The sequence below is a fragment of the Ipomoea nil genome, unplaced genomic scaffold (assembly GCF_001879475.1).
Source record: "Ipomoea nil cultivar Tokyo-kokei standard unplaced genomic scaffold, Asagao_1.1 scaffold1286, whole genome shotgun sequence".
In the NCBI taxonomy this organism is placed as follows: domain Eukaryota; kingdom Viridiplantae; phylum Streptophyta; class Magnoliopsida; order Solanales; family Convolvulaceae; genus Ipomoea; species Ipomoea nil.
The window spans coordinates 493870-520217 of record NW_017617714.1 but is presented as its reverse complement, the minus strand read 5'-3'; the positions used below and the strand labels follow the sequence as shown (position 1 = coordinate 520217).

At 33.3% G+C, this 26348-nt stretch overlaps 1 protein-coding gene and 1 long non-coding RNA gene across 2 annotated transcripts; one reads left to right on the top strand and one right to left on the bottom strand.

The window, feature by feature from the left end:
* Window positions 1–307: 307 nt before the first annotated feature.
* On the bottom strand, window positions 308–6513 carry LOC109184714 (protein FAR1-RELATED SEQUENCE 5-like). The gene is made up of 5 exons (XM_019334752.1): window positions 6414–6513; window positions 5969–6046; window positions 5260–5877; window positions 1866–2196; window positions 308–1415 (listed from the first exon to the last, which is right to left on the bottom strand). The coding sequence occupies exons 1-5, from the start codon at window positions 6511–6513 to the stop codon at window positions 308–310; spliced, it is 2235 nt and encodes a 744-aa protein (XP_019190297.1).
* Window positions 6514–10439: 3926 nt separating this feature from the next.
* On the top strand, window positions 10440–12736 carry LOC109184698. The gene is made up of 4 exons (XR_002054856.1): window positions 10440–10709; window positions 11746–12016; window positions 12101–12202; window positions 12298–12736. It is a non-coding gene; the product is annotated as an uncharacterized LOC109184698 (long non-coding RNA).
* Window positions 12737–26348: the final 13612 nt, after the last annotated feature.

Here is a 26348-nt window from a genome sequence, read left to right as displayed (position 1 = left end):
ATTCCATAATTGCATAACTATAGTTCCATAATTACGTAACAATAATACCATAATTGCAAAACTATACATCCATAATTGCATAACTATACACCACAATTTGGTAACTACAAATTCCATCACTATGGAAACTACACATGCATAAATGCATAACTATATTTTCATAATTGCATGACTATAATTCCATAATTGCATAACTATAATTCCATAATTTCAAAACTATAGTTCCATAATTGCAAAACTACATATCCAGAATTACAGACCTATAAGTCCAGAATTGCATAAAATCAATGATAACAACTTGTATTTCTCAATCTACACCTACATTGTCATCTAAACCCTTACTAAACTGAACAAAATCTGAACTCGAAGAACTTGGATGTACGAGGTATCCATCCCCAGCAAGCTTGGATATGTTTTCCAACACCAAAGACCGAACAGCACCCTTTGTACTCAATGCAGCTTTATTTGCAGCACTCCTTCTCCCCCTTGCAAGACTGTACTTCTTTTCAATAACACCATTCCTCCTTTTATTACGCTCACCTTTCAATCTCCGGCTTGAAGGATTTTGTACACCACCACTTGAAGATGAAACACCACACTCTTCAATATGCACATTCCCAATCTCGGCTTCAACCTTTTTCTTTACATCATCAACAGCTTCGTCACACAGTTTCCTGGCTACACTACTATCTTGACTAGAAACAACTAATCTTTGAAATTTCCTACTAATATCGAACACCCAAATTGATGGAGGGATACAAACATTATAAACCATAGAATCAATGTTGACATTCCTACCATCAATGACCTTTTTAGTCCATCTTTTAAGGATATATTTGTCGGGGATACTAGAAACACAATGTACATGAAAAATGCGTAGACAATGACAACATAGAATTCCCAACTCACAAATCAACTTGCAACTACAAGAAATGTCCAAGTTGGCTGGGTTAAAACTAACCTCATGCCTTATAATATCTATATCTGGTCGCCACACGTGATACTTCTGTTGACGGCCATCATTCAACACCATCTCTTGATGACAGACATTGCCTTTCATGAATTGTTCCTCAAACAGAAAATATATCTCAATCGTGTATACCTCTCTAGCATGTGAAAGAAGTTTCACATGCTCCATCATCATAACGGGTACTCCTTGAGCACACCGAAAGTCTTCACAATTCTCTTTACTTCTCCATTCAGAAATTACGCTTACAAACGATGAATAGAAATCACAAAGACCCGCTGTCTTAGACAACCTTCTAGAAATCGAGTGATTTGTAGTTTCACTCCTTTGTGACGATAGAATGCCACCAGAAAAATAGTCCTTGTTAAATGCTAGACACCACTTCTCCCTACAGTCATATGACTTTTCTAACCAAGTATTCTTGTGACATTTATAGTCAGTCACCAACCTGAAAATGGTAAGACAAAATCCAAAATGTTTATGAAGCAGAATATTAGCAAACAGCATCACCACATCTAACACATACTCAGAATTTCTAGTGCTATATATACATAATTGGAATACTATATGTCCATAATTGATAGACTATATATCCATAATCCATATACTACATGTCCAGGCACCACCAGTAAGTTCAACTGCTATATATCCATAATCGAAATACTATATATCTATAATTGATACACTATACATCCATAATCCATAAACTACATTTCCAGTGACCACCAGTCAGTTCACCTGCTATACATCCATAATTACTATACTATACATCCATAATAGTTAAACTATACATCCACAATTCATATACATCTGTAATAAATATACTAAATGATCAGAACGGGTAATACTACATACATATGAAATATAATCCAATAAAAACGATTAATTACTAACATACCTTGTCCAATAGAATTGAAATTCAGCTTCGGTCTTTGTGTATTTCAACACGTAGTTAAACGTATCCAAGAAATCCTTATTGTTCCTTAACGTCTTGATATGCTTCTTTGAATTCTCACCAATATGCCATATGCAAATACGGTGACGTGATGTTGGAAACACTTTAGATATAGCAGCAGTCATAACTGCACATTGATCTGTCATAATAGTCTGTGGACACTTGCCACCCATAGATCTTAAAAACGCTTTAAACAACCACACAAACGATTCTATCATCTCGTTCATCAAAAACCCGCATCCAAACATTACATTCATGCAATGGTGATTCATCCCTACGAAAGGGCCACAAATCATATCATATTTGTTTGTGCGATATGTCGTATCATGCACTAACAAATCCCCAAACACCTCGTAATCTCGTCTCATTTGACCATGATGCGTAGTATATTTGCAAACAAATAATTCTCGGAGTACGAGTTATCGATCCACAGGGAAGTGGTTGTATCAAGCACTAGTTACTAACTTATTCATTAGAGCCAATCCTGACAATTACATAGATGATTGATTGGCATAAAATAAATAAAATAAAACAGAGGTTCAGGATTTTGAAAACAATTAGAGAGAAGTTAAGATTCATGGGATTCAAGTATTTAATCACCTAGTGCCAATTATCGTTTGCAATATTTAGTTTGGAATTAAGATTTGTGTGGGAATGCAAAGTGGAATCGAATTACTCTCGTAATCTCTATTCCTAGTGAATTTCCACTCCCATGGCTTAAACACCCAATAAGATCAAAGATCAGCATTCAATTTTTCCTAATTACTACCATCTCCCGATTGGCAACAATCTAGAATAAACTTCCCCTAATAAGTTCCCCTTTCTCAAGGACCAACCATTAGGTGCAATTGTGTGTACCCTAATTTATGCCCCAACTCCCATTGGTGACACAAACATGGCTATGAAGCTAGTAACTATGGCCATTAATTACAAGCATCAAACAATATTATCACGATTGCAACACAAGTATTAAACCCAAATAATAATATTTTAAAGAAACTGAGAGCTCAGGCACATAGGTTCATAAACACTTTTACCCAAGAATCTCTAAAGAATTTAGCCAAGCATGACTAAATTATACATAGCAAATATAAATAAAGAATTACAAATTATCAAAAGAGTACAAGAATTAACCAGACGATTTTCCCAAATCTCCCTAGTCTTCTTCTTGCTTTCCAAGACAACTTGTGGCTCTTGATTTCTCTCCTTCTTGTCTCCAAGAATCTCTGAATTCTCCCGGTCTCGGTCCCTCTTCTTAGGTTTGAGGAAGGAGGGATTTTATAGTGGGTACAAAGTTGAGATGAAATAGGAATCTTGTACCAAATTGGACTCAAATTCTAATTCCTATATTTAAATAAAGAAATTGTCGTCTTTAATGATATTTAGAATTTGGAAGATTCCTTGAATTGCTAACTTTTAATATGGAGATATGAGCCTTGAAATCCGCGCAATTGATATTAGGAAAAGAGATCTCGCGCTTGTATTGAATTTTGCCCAGCTGCGCCACTTTAAGCGTCTGTTTTTTTATCCGCGCCACTTTAGGCGTCTGTTTTTATCCCAGAAACAGACACATATTCGACGCGTCGAGAATTTTCTCGACGCGTCGAGACTTCCTGTGCACGAATTAATTAGCTACTGGAAAATTTCGACGTGTCGAGCCCTTGGCTCGACGCGTCGAGTCCACTGGGCCCCGAACTCATCCAAAATTGCTCCAAACTCATCCTTGAACTCCCCTTGGTCATATCTTTGACCTAAAATGGTTCAAAAACACTAACAAACACCGTAAAATATTCAAAACAAGTGCGAACCATAATTAAATGATAATAGCAAGGAAAATATGTATTAAATAAGCAAAATTAAAGAGCTTAATTACTGTGATGATTCAAAATAACCATAAAAACAAGCACAGATGTGATAACATCACCCCCTCACACTTAAGCTTTTGCTTGTCCTCAAGCAAAACTAAGGAATAAAATCACAAGTCAAAACGTACAAATTACTCATGCTCTCTCTTGCACAACCTTTCAAACCACCAACCCACTTGCTACAAAACAACAAGCTTCAAGAATCAAATTAGTTTGGCACATAAGAGACCCATTTCCAAGCCAAAAACCGAGCGCCAAGAATTTAAAGTGTGTGAGGATCAATTGTGTACAAGTACTCAGTTGAGATTATGCAAGACACGGCTCAAGAATGAGATCCCATAGGCTTGCCCTTCATACTCCCCTAGATCAAATCTAAGAATGCATGCTAAGATCAAATAGGACTTTATTAAGCTTGTAATGGGGCTACGGGTGACGGCTGGCAAAGAAGTGGTATGGAAAAATAAATCAAAAAGAGAGAATGTCACAATTTATCTAAACTTTTCAAAATTTGGAAGAGATGAGATAATCATAATTCCAAGGAGCAAACTTCTTTTAAGAACTTAGCAACTCTTTGGTAAAGTGGGGATCCAAACTAAAAAACTTTCAATCTTTTTTTTTTTCTTTTTTTTTTTTTCATTCTTTTCTTTGTCTTTGGACTTCTTTTGGATATAGCAAGATAATTTTAATCCAAACTTTCATGACCTCCACACTTGAACATTTGTAACACTAGCTGCTTTTTTTTCGTAGCACAACTCCATAAAAACTCTTCTTACGGAAAAGATAAAGATAAAAGTTTCATTCTCTCAAGGGTGGAAGGGAAATACTTGGCCACGGGCTAAGGGTTATAATAATGGGGTAAATCAAAGAAAAATAATCACGAAGAGGGGATAAGCGCTTAGCACTTATTTGAACAAACAAAAGGCACAATGGGGACACGAAGGATAAAAATATATATAGGGACAGGTTTAAAGGCTATGGCTAAACAATAATGGCCTAAATCACTTCAAAACATGCAAAACTTAGACATCACTTAGGGAGTAATGAGGCAAGTTCTAGCAAAAACACCCATGACCGGAATCTCACATAACCCTTCACTAGCAATGCAAAACACAAGATCAAGGATTAATCCAATTATTAAGTGGTTAACAAAGCTATTGGCAAGGGAATAGATCAAATATGTGTTACACCTCAAATCATCCATCACAAATTAAGATGCAGCAAGCACCACTAAAACAAACCACAAACCAACAAGAGAGAGTAATTGTAACTGCATGCTAAGACAAGTAACTTATTCACCAAAAATAGCATATGAGTCATCCAAGCAAAAGCAAAAATTTTTAAAATTTTAGAAATATCCCCAGAAATATCCCTAAATTAATGATTCCTCCCCCCACACTTAAAACTTTGCATCGTCCCTGGTGCAAGAGAAAAGAGAAAAACTATAAAACAAAATCCCTCCAAAAAAAAAAAACAGCACAATCTTGCACCCAAATCAAGTTCAAAATCAAAGAAAAAATCAGTCTCGGTAGACTGCCTCCTCCTAAAAATTTCAATTAAAGAGTTAGAATCCGTTCCATCCAATCGCTTGACTGTATCCGTAGCCATTGAATTATAAGCATCTCTATTGGTGAAACCAACTAAAGGGGACCCCCCTGATTGGTGTTTTAGGAACCTAATACCATCTGCCAGTGCAACTCCACTGTCCTTCAAACCTTGTAAATATAAGAGCTGATTATCTCCGACACTCCTATGTGAACGAAGTAGATGACTTTTGTTGAACACACATAACTCGTGATTGTGCATTTTCTCGTGTTTTGTAACTGTCCACAACCCATCATCACCCACGTCAAATTGAACAAACGCTCCACACCCTGTCCTTGTGTCAATTTTGGAATAAGCCTTAACCCCATTGTTTGCCTTATAACCAGCCTTAGAACAACAAAAGTTCTTCATTTGAATTGTGTTCGTAGATCCCTTGTATCGTTGATGACCCTTCCTCACACTAAAACCAAGTCTATATGCATAACTGTTATACAACTCAAAAGCCTCATCAACATTACTTACTACCAAACCAACCAAATCTTGATCAACTGCAAATATAACACAATAATAACCATTTCCATTAACATATAATTCCTAAGCAGAATTTACTAATTAAAAGGTAAACCACTATGAATAAACCTGGAACTGATGAAGATCCATCAACATCTACATCTACTTGATCTGAACTCACTGAACCATCCACAATGCCTTCACTAACTACATTATATAGACATGGTGAACATTACTTCAAACAGTTCATCAAACAGCAAAAACAGAGTGCCTACAGATTCTGGATATATAGTTATGTGATTATGGAAATATAGTTATACAGTTCTGGATACACAGACGCAACAAACTGCCAAAACAGAGTACCCCGCTAATTCTGAATATATAGACATGCAATTTTGGAAATATAGTTATGAAATTATGGAATTATTGTTTTGAAATTCTGGAATTGTTGTTATACAATTATGGAAATATACTTACGTGATTTTGTATACATATTTGCACAACTAATGGTAGATTCTAGACACAAACATCACTGCTAACAACAATTGTATCATAATGAATCACAGAATCATACAAAAAAGCAAAGGAACAAATGCAAAAACAATAACAAGATCACCTTGAATCGAATGCCAATCACCAACTGCGGAATTCGTCTGCTCTGTTCCATCCTCCATCTAGTAATCACTTTGTAAATTCCGATCCCAACTGCGATTTCGATTTGCAATTGCGATTGAGATTACAATCGCGATTCCGGTGATATCGAATGCCAATACCACAGCGAACAACTGCCAACGGTCGAGTTTGAAACTTGGAAACAAACTCAAAAGGAAATAAACGCCGTTAACGGAATTTTCTTTTTTTATTTTATAAAACACCGCGTCCTTAGTCTAAAACGACGTCGTGTGCATCTGTATGCACCATGCATGGTGCATACAGATGCACAACATAATTTGCCCTTCACAGGTCTTGAACACTCAATCCAAAGAACGGTTGATTGCGTCGTGAGCTGCAGAGAGGCTTTTGTTTGCCTTAGAAATGAAATTTGTCACCGCAAGTATTCTTGAACCGTGATCATCGACATTCTTCTCAACGGCACACAAATGATCAAAGATTTCGTCAATCTTCACAACATTTTTGTTAATTTTCTCCTTCAAAAGGGAATGATCCTTACGGTACTCAGCATTTTGGGCTTCGAGAGATACTGGTGCAACAGGAGAAGATGACGCGGGTTAGGATTTATAAGTCCCAGGTTCTTCGAAGGTCTTAGAGAAGAAAAGTTTATGATCGGCCAAGATACTTTGGAGCTACTTTGGAGCTGGTTAGTTATTGAAGTAAGCTCTTGTTGGGCTTCACGGATGCTGTTGAGGGCATTAAGTATTTCACTGTCTTTACTGGCTACATGTTCATGTCACTTATCCATCGAAGCCTCGAAGGTCTTAGAGAAGAAAAGTTTATGATCGGCCAAGATGCTTTCGAGCTGGTTAGTTATTGAAGTAAGCTCTTGCTGGGCTTCACGGATGCTGTTGAGGGCATTAAGTATTTCACTGTCTTTACTGGCTACATGTTCATGTCACTTATCCATCGAAGCCAATAACTTAGTGACCGAAGCCAATAACTCAGTGACCGTAACTTCCTTTTCTGTGAGGTTATTCATCAATTGTTGCTTATACTTCCCAAGTGTTTTGCTGACTGGTTCCATTGTTATTTACCTTTGAGGAAGATCCTCCCAGCTATTGCACTACCTCCAGATCTTCTGGATTTCTTGTCTCCCTCTCACCGCAGCCCTTTCGTTTCCCGATGATGGTAAGAGAGTACAACTAATAAATTATTTATTTGTAGTGGGCATTGGATGTTGATGGCAATTTTTACTCAAAATCTATTGGTTTGATTCCATGGGAGGCGAACCATGTGATGACATTAAAGATATAGTTGAAATGTATAATAATTATATTATTAATAAAGTACGATGTCATAAAATATTTATGTATACTTATCTCTTATTATTTTAGGTGTGTGAAATCAACAAGTTTGTTGAGTGGAAAGAAACCAACTCGGCAACCAAAATGGATTAGTGTTTTGGTAAGTATTTTATACATTTGTAAAACTACATATATTTTATTGTTTTTTATTAAATAAAATTCTAATTATATTTTAATTCAAATGTTGTGTGCCCAACAAGTTGGAAGTACTGAATGTGGATATTAAGTGATGAAATACATGTTTGAAATTCTTTCCAAAGAAGCATGCGGAGGAATGAATAAGGCAAGTAATTTAATAAAATATCTTTCTCATTCTAATTTTTAAAAATGCTAGCTTACTAATTATTTATTAATTATCAACTTTGTAGATCGTTGAGAGAGTTGGTGGATCGAGCTACAATCAACAAGAGATTGATTAATTTAGAGACATTGGCCAAGTTCTTAATTTATGAATGGTTAAATACATTTTAGTATGTGAAATAATATAATTTATCTTAGTTACCAAACACCACAGATGGCACTCGGGTTGGACTCCCATATGGGAGGTTGTGAGTTCGAGTCTTAATGGAGACGTTATTGACTTTTTGTGCTTCAGTAGGTTGAGAAAGTAGTTATGAACATATACTATATTGTAATAGAGTCAGTAGCATTAAAAAAATTGATCTTAGCTTGATAATTTTAAATTGTATTAATTGTGAGATTTATTACTTTTATTAATTATGAGATTATAAATTTTAGATTCTACAGGTTTTGTTGTGGTTGTGATGCGATATTTGAGCATAAGTTTTGGATGTGGTTGTGATATATGTAATTTGAACAGGTTTTGGGTCTAAATTGATAAATAAATGTAATATTAAAAAAAAAAACAAACACATACAATATTGGTTATATATAATATCTGACATCGATGTATATTTTTAAAAAATAATAAATAATAAATACCTTATAATGTCGGTTATTTCATAATAACTGATGTTAATATTTTTATTTTTTTAAAAAAATAAGTATACAACGTTGGTTATTACGAAATAATTGACGTTGTAAGTTTTAATAATTAAATAAAAAAATATGTGATTGTGATATATGTAATTTGAGCAAGTTTTGGGTCTAAATTGATAAATAAATGTAATATTTAAAAAAAAAAACAAACACATACAATATCGATTATATGCAATAACCGACGTTGTATGTATATTTTTAAAAAATAATAAATCACCTTATAATGTCGGTTATTTCGTGATAACTGACGTTGTATATTTTTATTTTTTTTTAAAAAAATAAGTATACAACGTTGGTTATTACGAAATAATTAACGTTGTAAGTTTTATTAATTAAATAAAAAAAATATACGACGTCGATTTTTATTTAACCGATGTTGTATGTTTACTATACAATGTCGCCTACATCAACGTCACTTTTTAATCCACGTTAAAGACCCTAAATAACTGACGTTAAAGACCTTCTGTGTAGTAGTGATTTTTGGTATAGTTAGACATGGTTCTTTGTTGTTCCTCCATGATCTCTGGCTCATTCTCGCAGACTAAGTTTGAACCCCGGTGTTGGGGATTTAGATTTTTGAGCTGAAATTGTTTGAGAAAGTATAGAACACATATTAGTATACTAAATATACTACTTGGAGTAATTAAACCAATAACATTTTAATTTTTACACTACTTATTTCTATTCAAATCTTATATATACCAAATAATAAAATTTGAATTCCAACTTTATTTCTCCTCATAAAATTATAATTTTTTTCTCCCTAATTTCTCATTACTATCAAACTTAATTCCTATTTTATTTCTCCTCATAAAATTACAATGTTTCCCTACCTAATTTCTTCTTTGAGTTATTTCCACTTTTGATCCTACGAGTATGAACTTATTTCCACATTTGGTCCCCAACTATTAAAATTTTGAGATTTGGTCCTACGACTTTTAAATCATTACCACATTTGGTCCCCGACTATTAAAATTTACAGATTTAGTCCTACAATAAAATTACCTCCAAATTCTTTATAAGTTAATATGGTGTTGAATTAATGATATTATGGTTACATAATACAAATTTTATATACAAACTTTAATAATATTAAAATCGAATTTAAACAAATTAAAATTATATTACAAATTTAAATTTACAAACACCGAATGTTTTGTATAGAAAATACAATTTATTTAATTAGAAGGGAGATTAGTTGTTAATTTTGGGATTAGAGAATCACCCGATTAAATATAAAAATTTTAATAGTCTGGGACTAAATGTGGCAAAAATTTAAAAATTGTGAGGTCAAATTTGAAAATTTTAATAATCGGAGACCAAATGTGACAAGGATTAAATAGTCGTGACACCAAATTTAAAAATTTTAATAATAAAGAACCAAATGTGGTAAGGATATAAAAGTCAAAGACCAAGTCTAAAAATATTACTCCGTAATAGTTAAAGATCAAATATAGAAATACATTCACACCCGTGAGACCAAAAATTACATTTTATTTCTCCTCATAAAATTACAAATTTTTACCTTCCTAATTTCCATTTTACTATCAAACGCCAATGAATTGAATGGTATTTCTCTATAGTCTTGAGCAGGCCCACCGATATGGAATTTGTGTTTAATATATTACAGCTTGCAATGCCAACCCTACTATTCCTTGTTTTCTCTCTTTCTACTTCAGCGCCGCCTTCTTACCATCTTTCTTCATAATCTCTCACGAAAATTCCTTCGATTTAGAAGCCAATCCAACTCGCTCCATGGATTGTGTTGACGGTGTATTCTCTGTTAAAGGATTCATATTAGAGTATGAGATCGTGATTAGGGATTGCGATGGAATCGGAATATCTCACGGATAACTCCTATCAATAGGGATGTGTGGCATAGGAAATGATCGGTACGTTTTAGTTTTTACTTTAAATTAAGTATTTATTTTATTGATTTATCTGGGAATTTCATTTTTCCAACGTAACCAAGATCTGGAATGGTTGATTAAGATAAGAACGCAATCCTTCACTGCCCAATCTCCCATTCTCAGATTTTGCCCCACATTTTGCCCAATTTTTTGCCTTCCTCCTATCTTCATAATATAAATTAAACTTGGTTTCTTGTATTGGCTTTGTAGTCTTATTCCTTCTTTATTAGTACAATTATTATACGGTTGTATTTAGTTTGCGTTAAATGTAGTTTTGAACAATTAATATAATGTTTAACATGTAATCATGACTATGATATAAACCTTATTGAATTGGTCATAATAGGGAATGCTGCTATTAACTATAGCAGCTTCTTTTCTCACTTTGATACTCATTTTCAAATGTGCATGACTTTTATCATGTTATGATAGGCCAAATTGCTAAACCTACTTGGCCATCCGGTTCATAATGTAAAATGTGAACAATCCTAAAATATTAAAGTTAGTATTCCCTTTTAAAACAGTGATTATTTTATTTTATTTTAATGTATTCTTTGAACAGCGAAATTTCCTTTCTCTACCTTTTTAGCTATTGTGTTTTATTTTTTGTCTTTGTGAGCTCAAAATGGATGTCTAAGCACTTAATACTATCGTGGTATAATTGTAGTTTTAAGTTGATAATCAAAATTTTTGGTTGGAAATTGCGTTATTACACTGAAAATTCATCAAACTCTTCTTCAATTGATAAGGTTTGAAGACCTTGTCTAATGAGTACAAGGAATCATACTTTGAAGAATTTAAGGTAAATTCACGATATGTTTTTGAAAATAGTGTGGTTCATTCTTGAAGCTAGAATGTTATTTAATTTATGTTAGTAACTTTGTCCAATGCATCTTATGGATGATATTGCATATATTTTATAAATTTGTAATGTTACAGAAATTTTTCAAGTGGGACGAGTCCATTAATAGTCGAGTACATACAGCCTTTTTAACACAAGCAAGCACACGCTATACAGATATGGTCTCCAAAATGAAGAAGAATCGGAATTCATATGGGAAGCCAGATTGTGTACATGAAGATACATACGCATTTGGGAGGCATATTGGGATAGGCTTGAAGTGAAAGCTAAATCTGAACAACAGATACATACGCATTTGGGAGGCATATTGGGATAGGCTTGAAGTGAAAGCTAAATTTGAACAACAATGCAAAAATAGGATGAGTGAGGTAGCAGGACTTGACATACCGGAGGATCTAGATCAACTATTGAGCACTTTCACACATTGGTAATACATTTAACATAAAAATTTATTATTTGTATATATTTTACGCATTTAAGTATTATTTTATTGTTTGTGCTTGTTTAATAGCGGGATAAACTTTAAAAGGAGCTTGATCTGTTTGAGTGGTTTGCTCATACGCACAAAAAGAAGGATGGTACATTCGTTGATGAGAGGTCAAAGAAAATCGCTGTAAGTATAACCTAACAACTGTATATTGTTAAATAGATAAAATTCTTATATGCCTTTATATACTTGTCTTATTTTGTATATGTTATTAATTGTAGGACGAAATACAAGCATGGCGTGATGCTGCAATGCAAGAGGCGGAAGGGTCAACTGAGCCACCAGACATGTCACAAATGTATGTGAATGTTGTTGGTGGGTAAAAAAACAATGTATTTATGGCTTTGGGACTAAGTCATCTGCATTTATCAGCGGGAATAGCTGTAGTTCATATGCTACTTCACAACTTCAACAAGAGAGAAGGAAGGAGATGGTGAACAAATAGTTAAAGTCTATGCGAGTTGAGATGGAGGCTCAAATGGAAGCTAAACTACAAGTTGAAAGAACTCAAATGCAGACTCAAATGCAAGCTCAGATTCAGGCTCAAATGCAAGTTCAGATTGCAAGTTTGATGGATGAGTTGCGTCGCAACGACATGCTATTCACTTCAAGTACTCTAGCTGAACATTTAGCTAATTCAAATGATGAAAACTTAGAAGATGATTAGATTATGTTTATTAAACAGTTAGAGACTATGCGAGTTGAGATGGAGGCTCAGATGAAAGCTAAACTACAAGTTGAAAGAACTCAAATGCAGGCTCAAATGCAAGCTCAGAAGTTCAGATTGCAAGTTTGATGGATGAGTAAAAAAACAGCGTATTTATGGCTTTGGGACTAAGTCATCCGCATTTATCAGCAGCGGGGATAGTTGTAGTTCATCTGCTACTTCACAACTTCATCTGCTACTTCACAACTTCAACAAGAGGGAATGAAGGAGATGGTGAACAAACAGTTAGAGACTATGCGAGTTGAGATGGAGGCTCAGATGGAAGTTAAACTACAAGTTAAAAGAACTCAAATGCAGGCTTAAATGCAGACTCAAATGCAAGTTTGATGGATGAGTTGTGTTGCAACAACATGCTATCCACTTCAAGTACTCAAGCTGAACATTCAGCTAATTCAAATGATGAAAATTTAAGAGATGATTAGATTATGTTTATTTATATGTGGTACTGGTTCTAATGATGTAACATTATACTACTATACTTTTGTTTTTATTCACTTTGAATGCTTTAATATAATATATTTTATAATTATATAATTCAAGTACTATATTATAGGCTTAATGCAAGTTTCTAATATTAATTAGCGAGTACAATTGTTTTATTAATTTTTAAAATTTAGCGACGGACAAATATAGTAGTAAGGCAACGAAATAGTAACGAAAAAATCCGTAGTTAAATTTAGCGACGAATATTTCTGTCACTAAATTGTAGTTAAATCACATTTAATTCAAATAATAATAAAAGAATAGTGACGGATAGTTTTTGTCGTTATATTAATGACGGACCGTAGCGACGGAAAAATTCGTAGCTAAGCCATTGCAAATCTCGTCGTCGGATCGTAGTAATAGAAACTTAACGACGGATTTTTTTTGCTTTAGCGACGTAAATTTCGTCGCTAATTATAGCGATAGAATATTCCGTCGTTATTCGCTCACAAATGTCGTCTTCGAATCCGTCGTCGAAAGAAATGTAGCGACGGATTTATTTCCTCTGGCGACGGACATTTCCGTCACTAAGTCTAGCGACGGAAAAAATTTGTGTTGCTAAATTCTAGCGACGCGGTTTTTTGTGGCGGATGAAACCCGTCGCTAAATACTTTATGGATAGATTTTCACTATTTAGCGACGGAATTTGTCCGTCGCTATTCTTGTGTTTTTTTTGTAGTGAAACTTGCATTGCAAAGACTAATGTTGTGTATTCTTTGATTAGAGCATATATATATATATTTGTTTGTGAAAATGTTTGAATATTTTATGATGCGTAGACAATTGGTGAATGCTTTTACGTTGATGACTCCGTGGTTAATCGGATGAAATAAGTTAAGCTCTTCTTGCCAGAGTTTCACTAGGCATGGGACCTGAATATCTGATAGTGCAGCACAAGAATAAACTAAAAAATGTTTACTGCAAACTCTGGCCCCTTTTCTATTGCTTTGTAGTGTTTAAATAACAAAACACCATCCCAACTAGGCTAGGATGAATTTGCTAAAATTTGAATGTTACTAATACAGCTAAAAGCTAGCTTAGATACTATTAGACACTACAATAAAGTAAATAGTACTTTAGCAACTCTGTAACTATCAATATTAGCTATGCATGCCTTCTCTTAAGGTAGCCAGCACCAATTGTGCCCATCATGCTTATGATAAGTGTTCTGCATGGCTGAAAAACTTTTGATTTTAAAATTTGTTAGAGAGTGCATTAACATATAAATAATGTCATCCAGTTGAGTATACTTGATAGCCAGTTTCTTTTTGTTTTTCCCCTTCTTTCTGTTTTCTTTAAAAGGTATAATTATGACAATGGATGTGGTAGTAAATTGTTTTCCAGTTGAGTATCATTTATTCATTAGCATTACCTTGTATGGCTTAGATATTTAATTAGAATTGTGACTATACTCTGAATGGTGTAGAACTACTTAAACATGAGCATGTGTTGAGCTTTTTGTTACTGATTGTCTATTACAGCTTCTTAATATTCTGCGAAATGACAAACATTATAAGCATTATATAGAAAACTCTCTTGTGGCCACCAATATAAACATAGATTGTTTATTATTAGAGAAAAATTTAAATTTTGGTCAACTGACTATTGGAGTTGTGTTAATTGCAACACTTAGATTTTCAAAAATGTTAATTTAGTACCTTGACTATGCAATTCTTATCAATTTTGGTCACGTCGGCCAAATTACCGGCCAAATGTGACCAGAAAATTTTAACTCATTAAATAAAATGGGCAAAAGCGTCATTTCATGTAATTCAACCCTCATCTTCTCCAACCGGCTTCCTTCTCGCTTCTTCTCCGATCTGCTTCTCCTCTTCGCTGCCGGCTTCCAACTCATTAAATCTGATGACTCTTGCCTCATCAAATGCGTCCACGACGATCTCGAGATCACAAGCTCATCGCTTTCTTTCTCCTTCTTTGATTTTTCTTCCGAACACTCCAAAAACATGCAATTAGGCCACTGAACACTCTAAATGTATGTAATTTCACCGGATAGTAGGTTAGTATCAATTTTAGCAAGTTATATGCTTACGTGGCAGCTGAGTTGGCATTTTTAAATAATTTGTAATAAATTTTAATAATAAATTTTAAAAAATGAAAAAAAAAATAAAAAAATAATAATAATAATAAAAAACGATGGGGTGGCCGTTGTCGTTTTTTTTTTTAAATTGTTTTTTTTTTTAAAAAAAAATTATTATTTAAAATTATTAAAAATGCCAACTCAGTTGTCATGTAAGTAGGTAACATACTAAAATTGATGGTAACCTGCTATCAAGTGAAATTGCATACATTTAGAGTGTTCAGTGACCTAATTGCATTTTCAGGTTACGTTCAGTGGCCAATTTGAACCTTATTCATTTTTCTTCAAATATAAATGATATATATTATATGAAAAAACTAAAAAGTAGTGAATGGATCCATCAGGTTATTTATAGGTTGTCTAATTATAAAACGGGTTGTAATAAAAACCATTGCCAATCTATTACAATAGTTATTGATGATCATTATATATAGCGCATTCATATAATTTGTACCAATTATTAGAAATGAAAAAAAAGGGGTTATAGATCCTTATACATTTTTTTTTTTCCAGTATCTGTCATATATACAATCTCAACTTACTGAAGCCCAACGAGTCTATACCACCTCTAATGAGACTCAAACCCATGCCTTTCCATTTGGAAGAGTCACTTCATGCCGCTTGACCACAAGATCTTTGTCAAAAGATTTTTACGCTTTTTTTTTAATAATAATAATTATTTTTTTTTAAATAATAATTTTTAAAAAAATATTTAAATTTGGGGTGACATGTTACTAAACTGAAAAATCGGTAAATTTGACTAATTGAATAAAATTGGTTAGTTTAAGGACTCAATTGTTTTTCTTTTAGGCTAAGTGATCTAATTGCATTATCGTGTGCAGTTCAATGACATATTTGACCCTTATTCCTTTTTTTTATAAATTTGAACCTCAAATTTAAATGTTCTATAACATTCTCCCAAATACTTATACACTAATACCCATAATAATAATGTCAAATTCAGACCTTCATTTTTTGTCCTTGATAGGTCAAATATATAATTTTGCCATTTTCTGGTGTCTTAAACACTTATTGCTAGGTCACACACAACTGGCACAAGTATTATAGGAAGAAAGAAAGTGGTTAGGTGAAGCAATTAAGATTCACACCAAATTCATGTATTAAGTTTGTTAACTTTGTTTAGATGAAAATTGAAATTAATTATTTGGACTCAGATAACACCTCTGTGACTTTCCTTGAGGGAAGGTCACAGAATCGAATTCTAGTTGTGAAATATTTACTCTTTGAACTACAACATATATTGCCTTGTAATAGATCGAGTTAATAGTGCTCCAAAAAAAATGAGTAGACCAACTCTGATCTATATATTATTAATACAAACTCACCAACACTTCATACTAGTTGTGCTTCCTCCTCATGGCAAAATATGTAATGATGGAGTGCCCTTCAATCAAGCTAGCTTTCTTCCTAGTTCTTTTAATGGCTTCATCCCGTTAGTCTCTCTCTCTCTCTCTCTCTCTCTCTATATATATATATATATATATATATATATATATATATATATATATATATATATATATGGTCAAGTTCCTGTATGAATAGTGCTTCCCGTGCGGCTCTGCACCAATAGGTAGGCATAAATGCACCACAAAATGTCCAAAAAATGTACCATTGGATGTTGTGTATTTTTTTGGTGTGTTGCGCATTTTGTGGTGCATTTGTGCATTTCATTTTGGTACATTTTCGAACACTGTGTGGTGCATTTATGCATATATACCTAATGGTGCAATCTGCACTGACCGCATGGAAAGACCTATCTTCATTTGCACACACACACACACACACACACACACACACACACACACACACACACACACACACACACACACACACACATATATATATATATATATGGAAGGGTTCAGGTGCGGGTATAGCTTCCCTTGCGGTTGTGCAGTTAAATCTTCGTTGATCAAATCCGTATCAACGGCTCAAATCAATGAAAAAAAAAATGCGTGCTTGGAAGAAAGAAGCATAAGCTAAAAATGACGCGCCTTAAGTGATAGAAACACACACCTTATGTGGTTAGAACAATGCACCTTAAGTGTTAAAATGATGTACCTTAAGTATTAACATCGCGCACCTTTAGTTTATAACACTAGCGCACCTTAAGCATACGAATCACGCACCTTAAGTTTCAACAACTACTCACAGTAAGCACACGAGTCACACACCTTAAGCACAAACCACACGCACCTTAAGCATAAACCCCATACATCTTAAGTTTCAAAAAATACTCACATTAAGCACACAACCCACGCACATTAAGCACAAAACTCACGCACCTTAAATTTAACCTAGATACAAAAATTACCAAATTGCCACTGCGTTTATATATGCTGGTTCAAAAAAAATATTAGCTTGAATTTTGCAAAGTGCACTCTTAGTGTTATGATTTGCACTCTAGAATTAAAAAATAATACCTTCTTTTCTTCTCTTTAATTTAGAGATGGAGTTATCAATTTTTTTAAGGATGTATAATTGAGATTGATTTTTATATTGGTAGTGCGCCAAAATAAGAATCAGCTTAGAAAATTGAACAATTCAATATGCCTCAAATTCATATTGACTTGTGGACATTTAAAGCCAACCCAATCAAAGAAGGAAAAACTCAATTTGAAGTTTTCTTAAAACTAAACCAACTTGGAGGACCTTAGATAACCACAGATCTTGGTTTGGTTTCCATCCAGGGGCGGACCTACAGTGGGGGCAGCTGCCCCCACTCACCCTACCCCACCCCACCCCACCCCAATATATAACCCTTGTATGTATATGTGTATGTATATATAGTATAAGATTTAGTATAAGTAAAAGAAAACAGCTAATGTTAATAAAAAGTAAGTTAGTCTAGATGGCAGAGCAAGCATGTCATTATAGCGAAGGGCAAGGGTTCGATTCTCTCTTAAGGCGTGATTACATTTTTTATGGCTGTTTGAATAGCAGTGGCTCCAAGCCTCCAACACAATTAGGCTTTCAAAGAATAAAAATATGAGTAATTACTTTTATATTAATAAAATGTGTACCCTTTCAAAAAAATAATAATAAAATATGTAATTTATAATGTATTTTCTATTAATAAAATGTGTACCTTTCAAAAAAAAAAATATGTAATTTATAATGTATTTTCTATTAATAATAAGACGTAACATGTGTACCCTTTCAAAAAAATAATAATAAAATATATAATTTATAATGTCTCAAATTAATTATGTTTCATATTTTGTTATAAATATTTTTTTTATTTTTCATTCATATCACAATATTTATGGTTAACTTCTTTAACTGTTTCAACTTTTTTAAGCTATCCTTTTTGTTTTAATGTTTTACCCCCACTGAACAAAATTTCTGGGTCCGCCACTGTTTCCATCACGCAAGATGATTTCCATCAGAGCCTTTAGAGGCTGTTTTGTTGTTATGAGAATTCGTGTTTTGTTGTTATGAGAATTCGTATTTTATTGAGAATTTAAAAGGTGGAAAAATTATTATCATATTTATTAGTATGAGTTATTATTGCATGATCATGATTCACACAGCTGTGTGAATCATAAATAAAAATTATATTAATTGTGTACATAAATTATATTATTTGAGTACAAGTACATTATTTTGTATAATATACATTCAGTACACAAATAATATACATTTAGTATATTAAATATATAATTTTTTTATTGTTCACATAACACTTTGTGGACCATAGTCCACATAATTTTTTTTTCATTTGGTGCAGTCTTTGATTTGAGAAAGTTCGGACTAACTACGAATCAAATTCTTTAAAATCAAGCAAGGAAAATAACTTCAACCCATAGGCCTGTAGTATAAAATTTATTCGATTACATATTTACTATTTTTGGTGCTAGTGCACGAAGTGGTTCTCTCAAATGGGAGGTCATGGATTCAAGTCGCAGTGCGAGCGGTATTGACTCTTGTGCTTTAATAGATTGAGAAAATAGTTATGAACAAATAATACATTATAACAGAGTCACTAGTACTCAAAAATAAAAATAAAAAATCGTTGCTTTTGTAGTGAAAGGCACGTCCATCGCAGTTTTTTTTTTTTTTTTTTTTTTTTTTTTTTTTTTTTCTCCTCCTCCTATTATGTCTGTCTTCTCCTTTTTTCTTACATGGCACTGACAATACTACAAAATTTTCTATTGTTGAGGTTGCTCTTAACCCGTTTTGACATCAAAACTAACATAGCGGAGAGCATTTACATTTACATTTCACATTATATTTTGCAACTCAATTTTTTTTTCCCTTTCTTTTTCAATATTGAAACAGGTAGCATAGCACGAAGTAGTGATGAGCAAATGCTTCTTGAATTTTGTTATAAGACTGAATGCGTTGATCTCCCAGTATGTTGGTGTTGTGTATTTAACGTTGACCGGGACGATTTATGCTATGATACAAAAGAGGGGTGTCACTCAACCTGCGTTCACAATCACAAATTAAACTAGCTTAAGTAAAACCTTATTTATATGTTTCAAAAATAAATAATAATGCAAAAATTGTATGCTTGCACTTATTTGATATACAAATCATCTAAAGTTTATGATTTAGGTCATTTTCATTTTGAAAGAAGTGAAGCAGGAGGTAGAGATATGTTGGAGAACAATTAAAAAAAAAAAGTTAATTACCGAAATGGTCCCTTGATTATAGCGAGATTACTAATTTGGTCCTTGACTATTTTTTTGTCTAATTAATTTCCTCAATTTTAAAAATCTTGTTATAGTCAAGAGACTATTTTGGTCATCACATGCACCATTTCTTCTCTTATTAAATAAAAGAGTTAATAACAGAAATAGTCCCTTGACTATAGCGAAATTATCAATTTGGTCCTAAGTAAACGGATGTCTAACAACTAAACAAACAGATGACCAAATTGGTTAAGATTTTTAAAATTGAGGGACTTAATTAGACCAAAAAAAAAAGTCAATGACCAAATTGATAACTTCATTACAGTTAAGGGACATTTCGGTAATTAACTCAAAAAAATTATTTTGGTTTCTGTGAGACCTCACAGAGAAACCTTACTACGGAAGGCAAAAAGGTTTTACCATGGTTGTTGGAAATAAAAAATAAATAAATTGGTTGTCAAAAATAAAAAATAAATATTTATAGCAATTAGGGTTTTTTTTTTCGACCTGTTGACAACGGCAATTTATATCCTGCACCAGGGCGCGCATTGCATTATGCGTCCTGATGCAAAATGACGTCATCTCAGAATTTTTTTTTTTTTTGAAATTTCGCTTCCCTGTGTTGGCGGTTAATTTTTTTTTTTTTTTTTTAAATTTCATGTTAAAAAATGTACATAATTTTATACTAAAATATACATAATTGTATACATGAATGTACATAATTGTATAACAAATACACATATTTTTTTTTAAAAGATAATATATATAATCTAACATAATACATAATATACATAAACTTTTAACATAATAAACATCAACTCTTAACATAATACACATAAATTTCCTGTTTCGGATGTACATAATTGTATAAAATAGATGTACATATATGATTGTATAAAAAAATGTACATAATTGTATAAACAAATACACATAATCACATCAACTGCCTACATAATTTACCAAAACGACGTCGTTTTGGGAGGCACGGGGCGCATAGTGCTATGCGCGCCGTGGTGCAGGGTATAACGATTGCTTGACAACATAATTGTACAAATTTACTGACTATATATCTTTGTTTGTGGTCGGTATTATTGACAAATTTTGACGAGTGATCAGTAATAGTAATAAAGAATTTTCAAATTTACAAAAATGGACGTAAAGTTGGTCAAAAATAGATTCAGGGTGTCTTTAGTTCGCACATGAGAATCGGAATGTATCTCAAACATCAAATATGGGATATAATAATAATAATAATAATAATAATAATAACAATAATAATAATAATAATAATAATAATAATATTAATAATAATAATAATAATTGTCATTTGGACAATTTCAACATTATATAATCGCAGTGATCTAATGGTGACATATTTTGAAACAGAGTTAATTCCAGCAATGGTCCTCCGACTATTGCAATTTTCCAAAATTAGTCCTTGACTTTTAATTTGGACAAAAAAGACACTTGACTTTCTAATATGTTCCAGTAATGGTCCTTCCGTCAAATATTAGTTAGAATGGCGTTAAGTTGAGGGGTAATGTGGTCATTCCATGTTGGTAAATTACTTATACGGTTTTTTACAAGGGATTGACCAAAGACGACCACCGGAGTAAACTCTCAAATCGCGACAGCAGCCAGTAGCGATGACTCCAGACGATTCCACCGCGACGCTGCCACAAACCTCCGGCGAAATCTGTGAATCAGCGGCGACGACGACAACCTGCTCTCTCGGCCACAAGGTTAGCTAGCGACTCCATGTATCCACGAACTGTATAATCTAATTTTCTTAACCCTAAGTATCAAAATCCCCAATATGTAAACTAACAAGAATGCTAAAATCCCTAATTCTGTAAACTAATTTTGTTAATCAAAGTATCAAAATGCTAAGATATACTATGGTGATGGATGCAAAGTGGCGGAAAGTGGCGCACTGTGGTGATGGATTCTACTGGAAATTGTCGCACTGTGGTGATGGATTCAAGTGTTAGTCCAGGTTCCCCTTCAAGATGCAGTCCAAGTTCCCCTTCAAGAGGCAGTCCAGGTTCCACCAGTGAGGGTTCCAATTCAAAAGCCATTCCAAGTTCCAGTTCAGGTGCCAGTTCAGGTGCTAGTCCAGGTTCCCCTTCAAGTGCCAGTCCAGCCTGATGTTATTACTCAGCCTGAGGTGGAAGATAATCAATGGGAGATTCCAAATGATGTTTTGGATGCTCATTGGCATCATATTGAGGGCAATGATGGAGGTAATTGTTTGTTCACTCAGTTTACTGCCCTTTACTCCAATGTTTGTTCACTCAGTTTACTGACCTTGACAAACATGTCTTGTAGGCATTACAAGTGTTAGAGAGAATCCACCAAAAAAACCAAGAAGGAACAAACTCCCAATCAAGAAGTAGCATACAAGATCAGGAGATTTCAAGTCTAGTTAACTGATGTCTAGTTACTATTTTTTGGATACTATGTATTTTGGTACTGCAAATAAAATGTATTTTGCTACTGGAAATGGTGTAGTTCATTGCAGACATAATGTGTAGTACAAAAACTGTAATTTAGCTCTGTTTTGGTGTTGCCTTTTGGTACCTACTGGAGATGGTTTGCAGATATTAGATGAACTGGAATGTAATTTGCAGATATTAGATGTTTTTCAATTTGCAGATATAATGCTACTGGAATGTAATTTGCAGATATTAGATGGTTTCCAATTTGCAGATATAATGCTACTGGAATGTAATTTGCAGATATTAGATGGTTTATAATGCTACTAGAATATGGTTTATAATGCTATTGGAATGTATTGCAGATATTAGATGGTTTCCAATTTGCAGATTAAGTCCAATAAATTTCCAATGTAAATTGCTATTTGGCAGATTATTGCCATTTACTACTGCGATTTTTTTGCTACTGATTTAATGCTACTGGAAATTAAAGTATAAAATGCATACTGGAATTGTATTAAACTGCTATTGAAAATGCATTACTGTAAATGCATACTGTAGCAAAAAAATTCCAGTACAAAACAATCTTACAAATTGAAAATGATAGTTCATTACAAAACAATATTACAAATTGAAAATGATAGTTCATTACAAAACAATCTTACAAATTGCAGGACAATTCTGTTTTCCCTTACACATAACCACTACTGTTCCAACATAAGAACCGTATTTGTTCTAGGTGCATTGATTGTTATAACTACCAACAACAACAAAAAAAAAAAAAAAAAAGGCATATCAAAATTACAGTAACTATCCTAGTACATTTCCAATTACTACCACTGCTTCTTTGCCCATCAACTTTAGCACAAGTTAATCTGCTTCGACAATTTCCAGTAGAATCCATCACCACAGTGCGCCACTTTCTGCCACTTTGCTGTAGAATCCATCACCATAATAAAGAAGCAATACTTTATAGAAAGAAATAAAAATGGTCCCTAGCCCAGCACATGGATATGCGTAAAGAAACAACATATAATGTGCAATTATATAACAAAGAACACAACACAAAGCCCATATTTGGTTCCTACTTCCAGCTTTTTATTCTCCTAAAGCTTGACAAGAACACAAAATTCAGTGCAACAAAGTACATACCTGGCGGATGAGTATTGCGACAATTTCCAGTAGAATCCATCACCACAGTGCGCCACTTTCCGCCACTTTGCATCCATCACCATAGTATATCTTAGCATTTTGATACTTTGGATTAACAAAATTAGTTTACAGAATTAGGGATTTTAGCATTCTTGTTAGTTTACATATTGGGGATTTTGATACTTAGGGTTAAGAAAATTAGATTATACAGTTCGTGGATACATGGAGTCGCTAGCTAACCTTGTGGCCGAGAGAGCAGGTTGTCGTCGTCGCCGCTGATTCACAGATTTCGCCGGAGGTTTGTGGCAGCGTCGCGGTGGAATCGTCTGGAGTCATCGCTACTGGCTGCTGTCGCGATTTGAGAGTTTACTCCGGTGGTCGTCTTTGGTCAATCCCTTGTAAAAGACCGTATAAGTAATTTACCAACATGGAATGACCACATTACCCCTCAACTTAACGCCATTCTAACTAATATTTGACGGAAGGACCATTACTGGAACATATTAGAAAGTCAAGTGTCTTTTTTGTCCAAATTAAAAGTCAAGGACTAATTTTGGAAAATTGCAATAGTCGGAGGACCATTGCTGGAATTAACTCTTTGAAACATATCCATCTTTGATTTCGTGTTCAACCTTTCAATAGTATTGAAACAAGTGTCACTATTCAAGTTCGGAAATTTATTAATAGCATTCCAATAATTATTTTCTTTTTTTCTTTTTGTTCATTAAACTATTATACCAACCGCAATTGAATCAAGAGTATTAGATAATTTCTCTAAAATAATAGATTGATGTGTTTCATCAACTAACCTACTATTCCCTCATATTCAACCCTTTTTTTTTTGGTAGAATACGTTGTTGAAATTGCTTCCACATTTTCTCTTGAAGTATTGATGAAGAGCATATTGTGAGAATGACGGATCTTGGGAATCTACTTGCATTGTAAATTGTTTTGTGTAAATCTGTCATTAACAAAATCAAATTGTAATTGATCAATTCTATACTGATTATCTTCTTCAACGCCTTAGGTTCTTCCATCAGTTTCATTACCCAATCCGATAGAGTTTATTCCTATGGTAGTACGTATTACTCCCAAATAATGCTAAATCTTCATAGTTAGCAACGATATCTGTACACAGGTTCTTATAAGTAGGATATACTTAGAAAAGGAAAAGAAAGTAGTTAGTGAATATTTGAAATATAAAATTTAAGCAACATCTACATTAAATAATATAATTTTGTATAAACATATATATAATTGCTTAAAAATATTTCAAGAAATACAAAATTTAAGATATAATTATATACAATTTTGGTACGAACAACATCAAAGTCTTGTTGCTATTCCAAGTAACAAATTTTTGTTTAGAACGGTAGCTTGTTTGTAGCAAAAAAATATTGCTACAAATAGGTTGTTCGTAGCAAAATAAACAATGATATTCTTTTCTTTTTATAAATGAATATGAACATAACAAAGATGTCAATGTATTTGAGTATTTATAAAAGTTAAGAACCGTATTGTAAATTTCTCAAATGAAAAGTTTGTTTAATTTGTTCCAAACAAGAAAAAAAGTTTATAGAGAAAGTTAAAAAGTTTGGAATTGGATGTTTGGATTTCAAATATTTATATTTGAGGAATAAAAATATATAAATATCCTAATTTGATATAGATTTTTTTTTTTTGAGTACTATTGAAAGTTAATAAGTTTTTGAATAACAACATACTTTTAAAAACTAATCTAAATCAAACACCAATAGAGTTTGCCAAGCACCTTGTGCTCAGATGACATGTAGTGACTCTCTCGTATGAGAGGTCATGGCAAAGGTGCGTTTAAGGATTTTAATCCTCTTCCCTGTGCGCGAAGCCTTTCCCAGTTCCCCCTCCGCCGTCGGAGGGGTGGTCAACGACAGATCTCCTTCCATGGTGTCCATGCAAGGAAAGTCCACAATCGGTGGAAGCCACCAGTAACTTACCAAACCAGGAGGAACTTTTTACAGCATGTTTGGTTCATGGAATGAATTTGGAGGGAATAGGAATGCTATTCCACATGGAATGGAATAGGTAAGGAATAGAATATGAATTGTATTCTGTTGTTTGGTTGGCTGAAGGAATAGACTTTAGTAATTGTATTCCAGTGTTTGGTTGGTTAAAGGAATAGAAATGGAATATGTTTTAAAGACATAAATACCCTTATACATAATAATAATAATAATAATAATAATAATAATAATAATAATTATTATTATTATTATTATTATTATTATTATTATTATTATTATTATTATACAAATACATATTTATTTTCTCACTTATCCCACATCGGTTGGAGAAGTAAGAAATTAAAAGGAGTCTCAAGGCTCCATAATTTCAATTGTAATGCTCATCCGCTAGGCAAGCTTGCAATGCCCATCCGCTAGGCATGCAAATGAGCAGACTACTTAATTTAGGAGCCAAGGCTCCATAATTAAGGAGTCTTATACAATTAATTTTTTTTATTTACATATATATATATATATATATATATGAATTGTCATAGATTGATGGATAAAAATTTTAATTAATTAAATATATACATTTATATAATATACTATGATAGGGAATATACCTCGGGTACAGGTTCCCCGTACACTCCGTGCTTTTGTTTGGGTCGGGATCAAACAGTTCAGGTCCCGGTCCACGGGTCAAGGTCAAACTTGCCTACGCTTAACCCTATAAATAC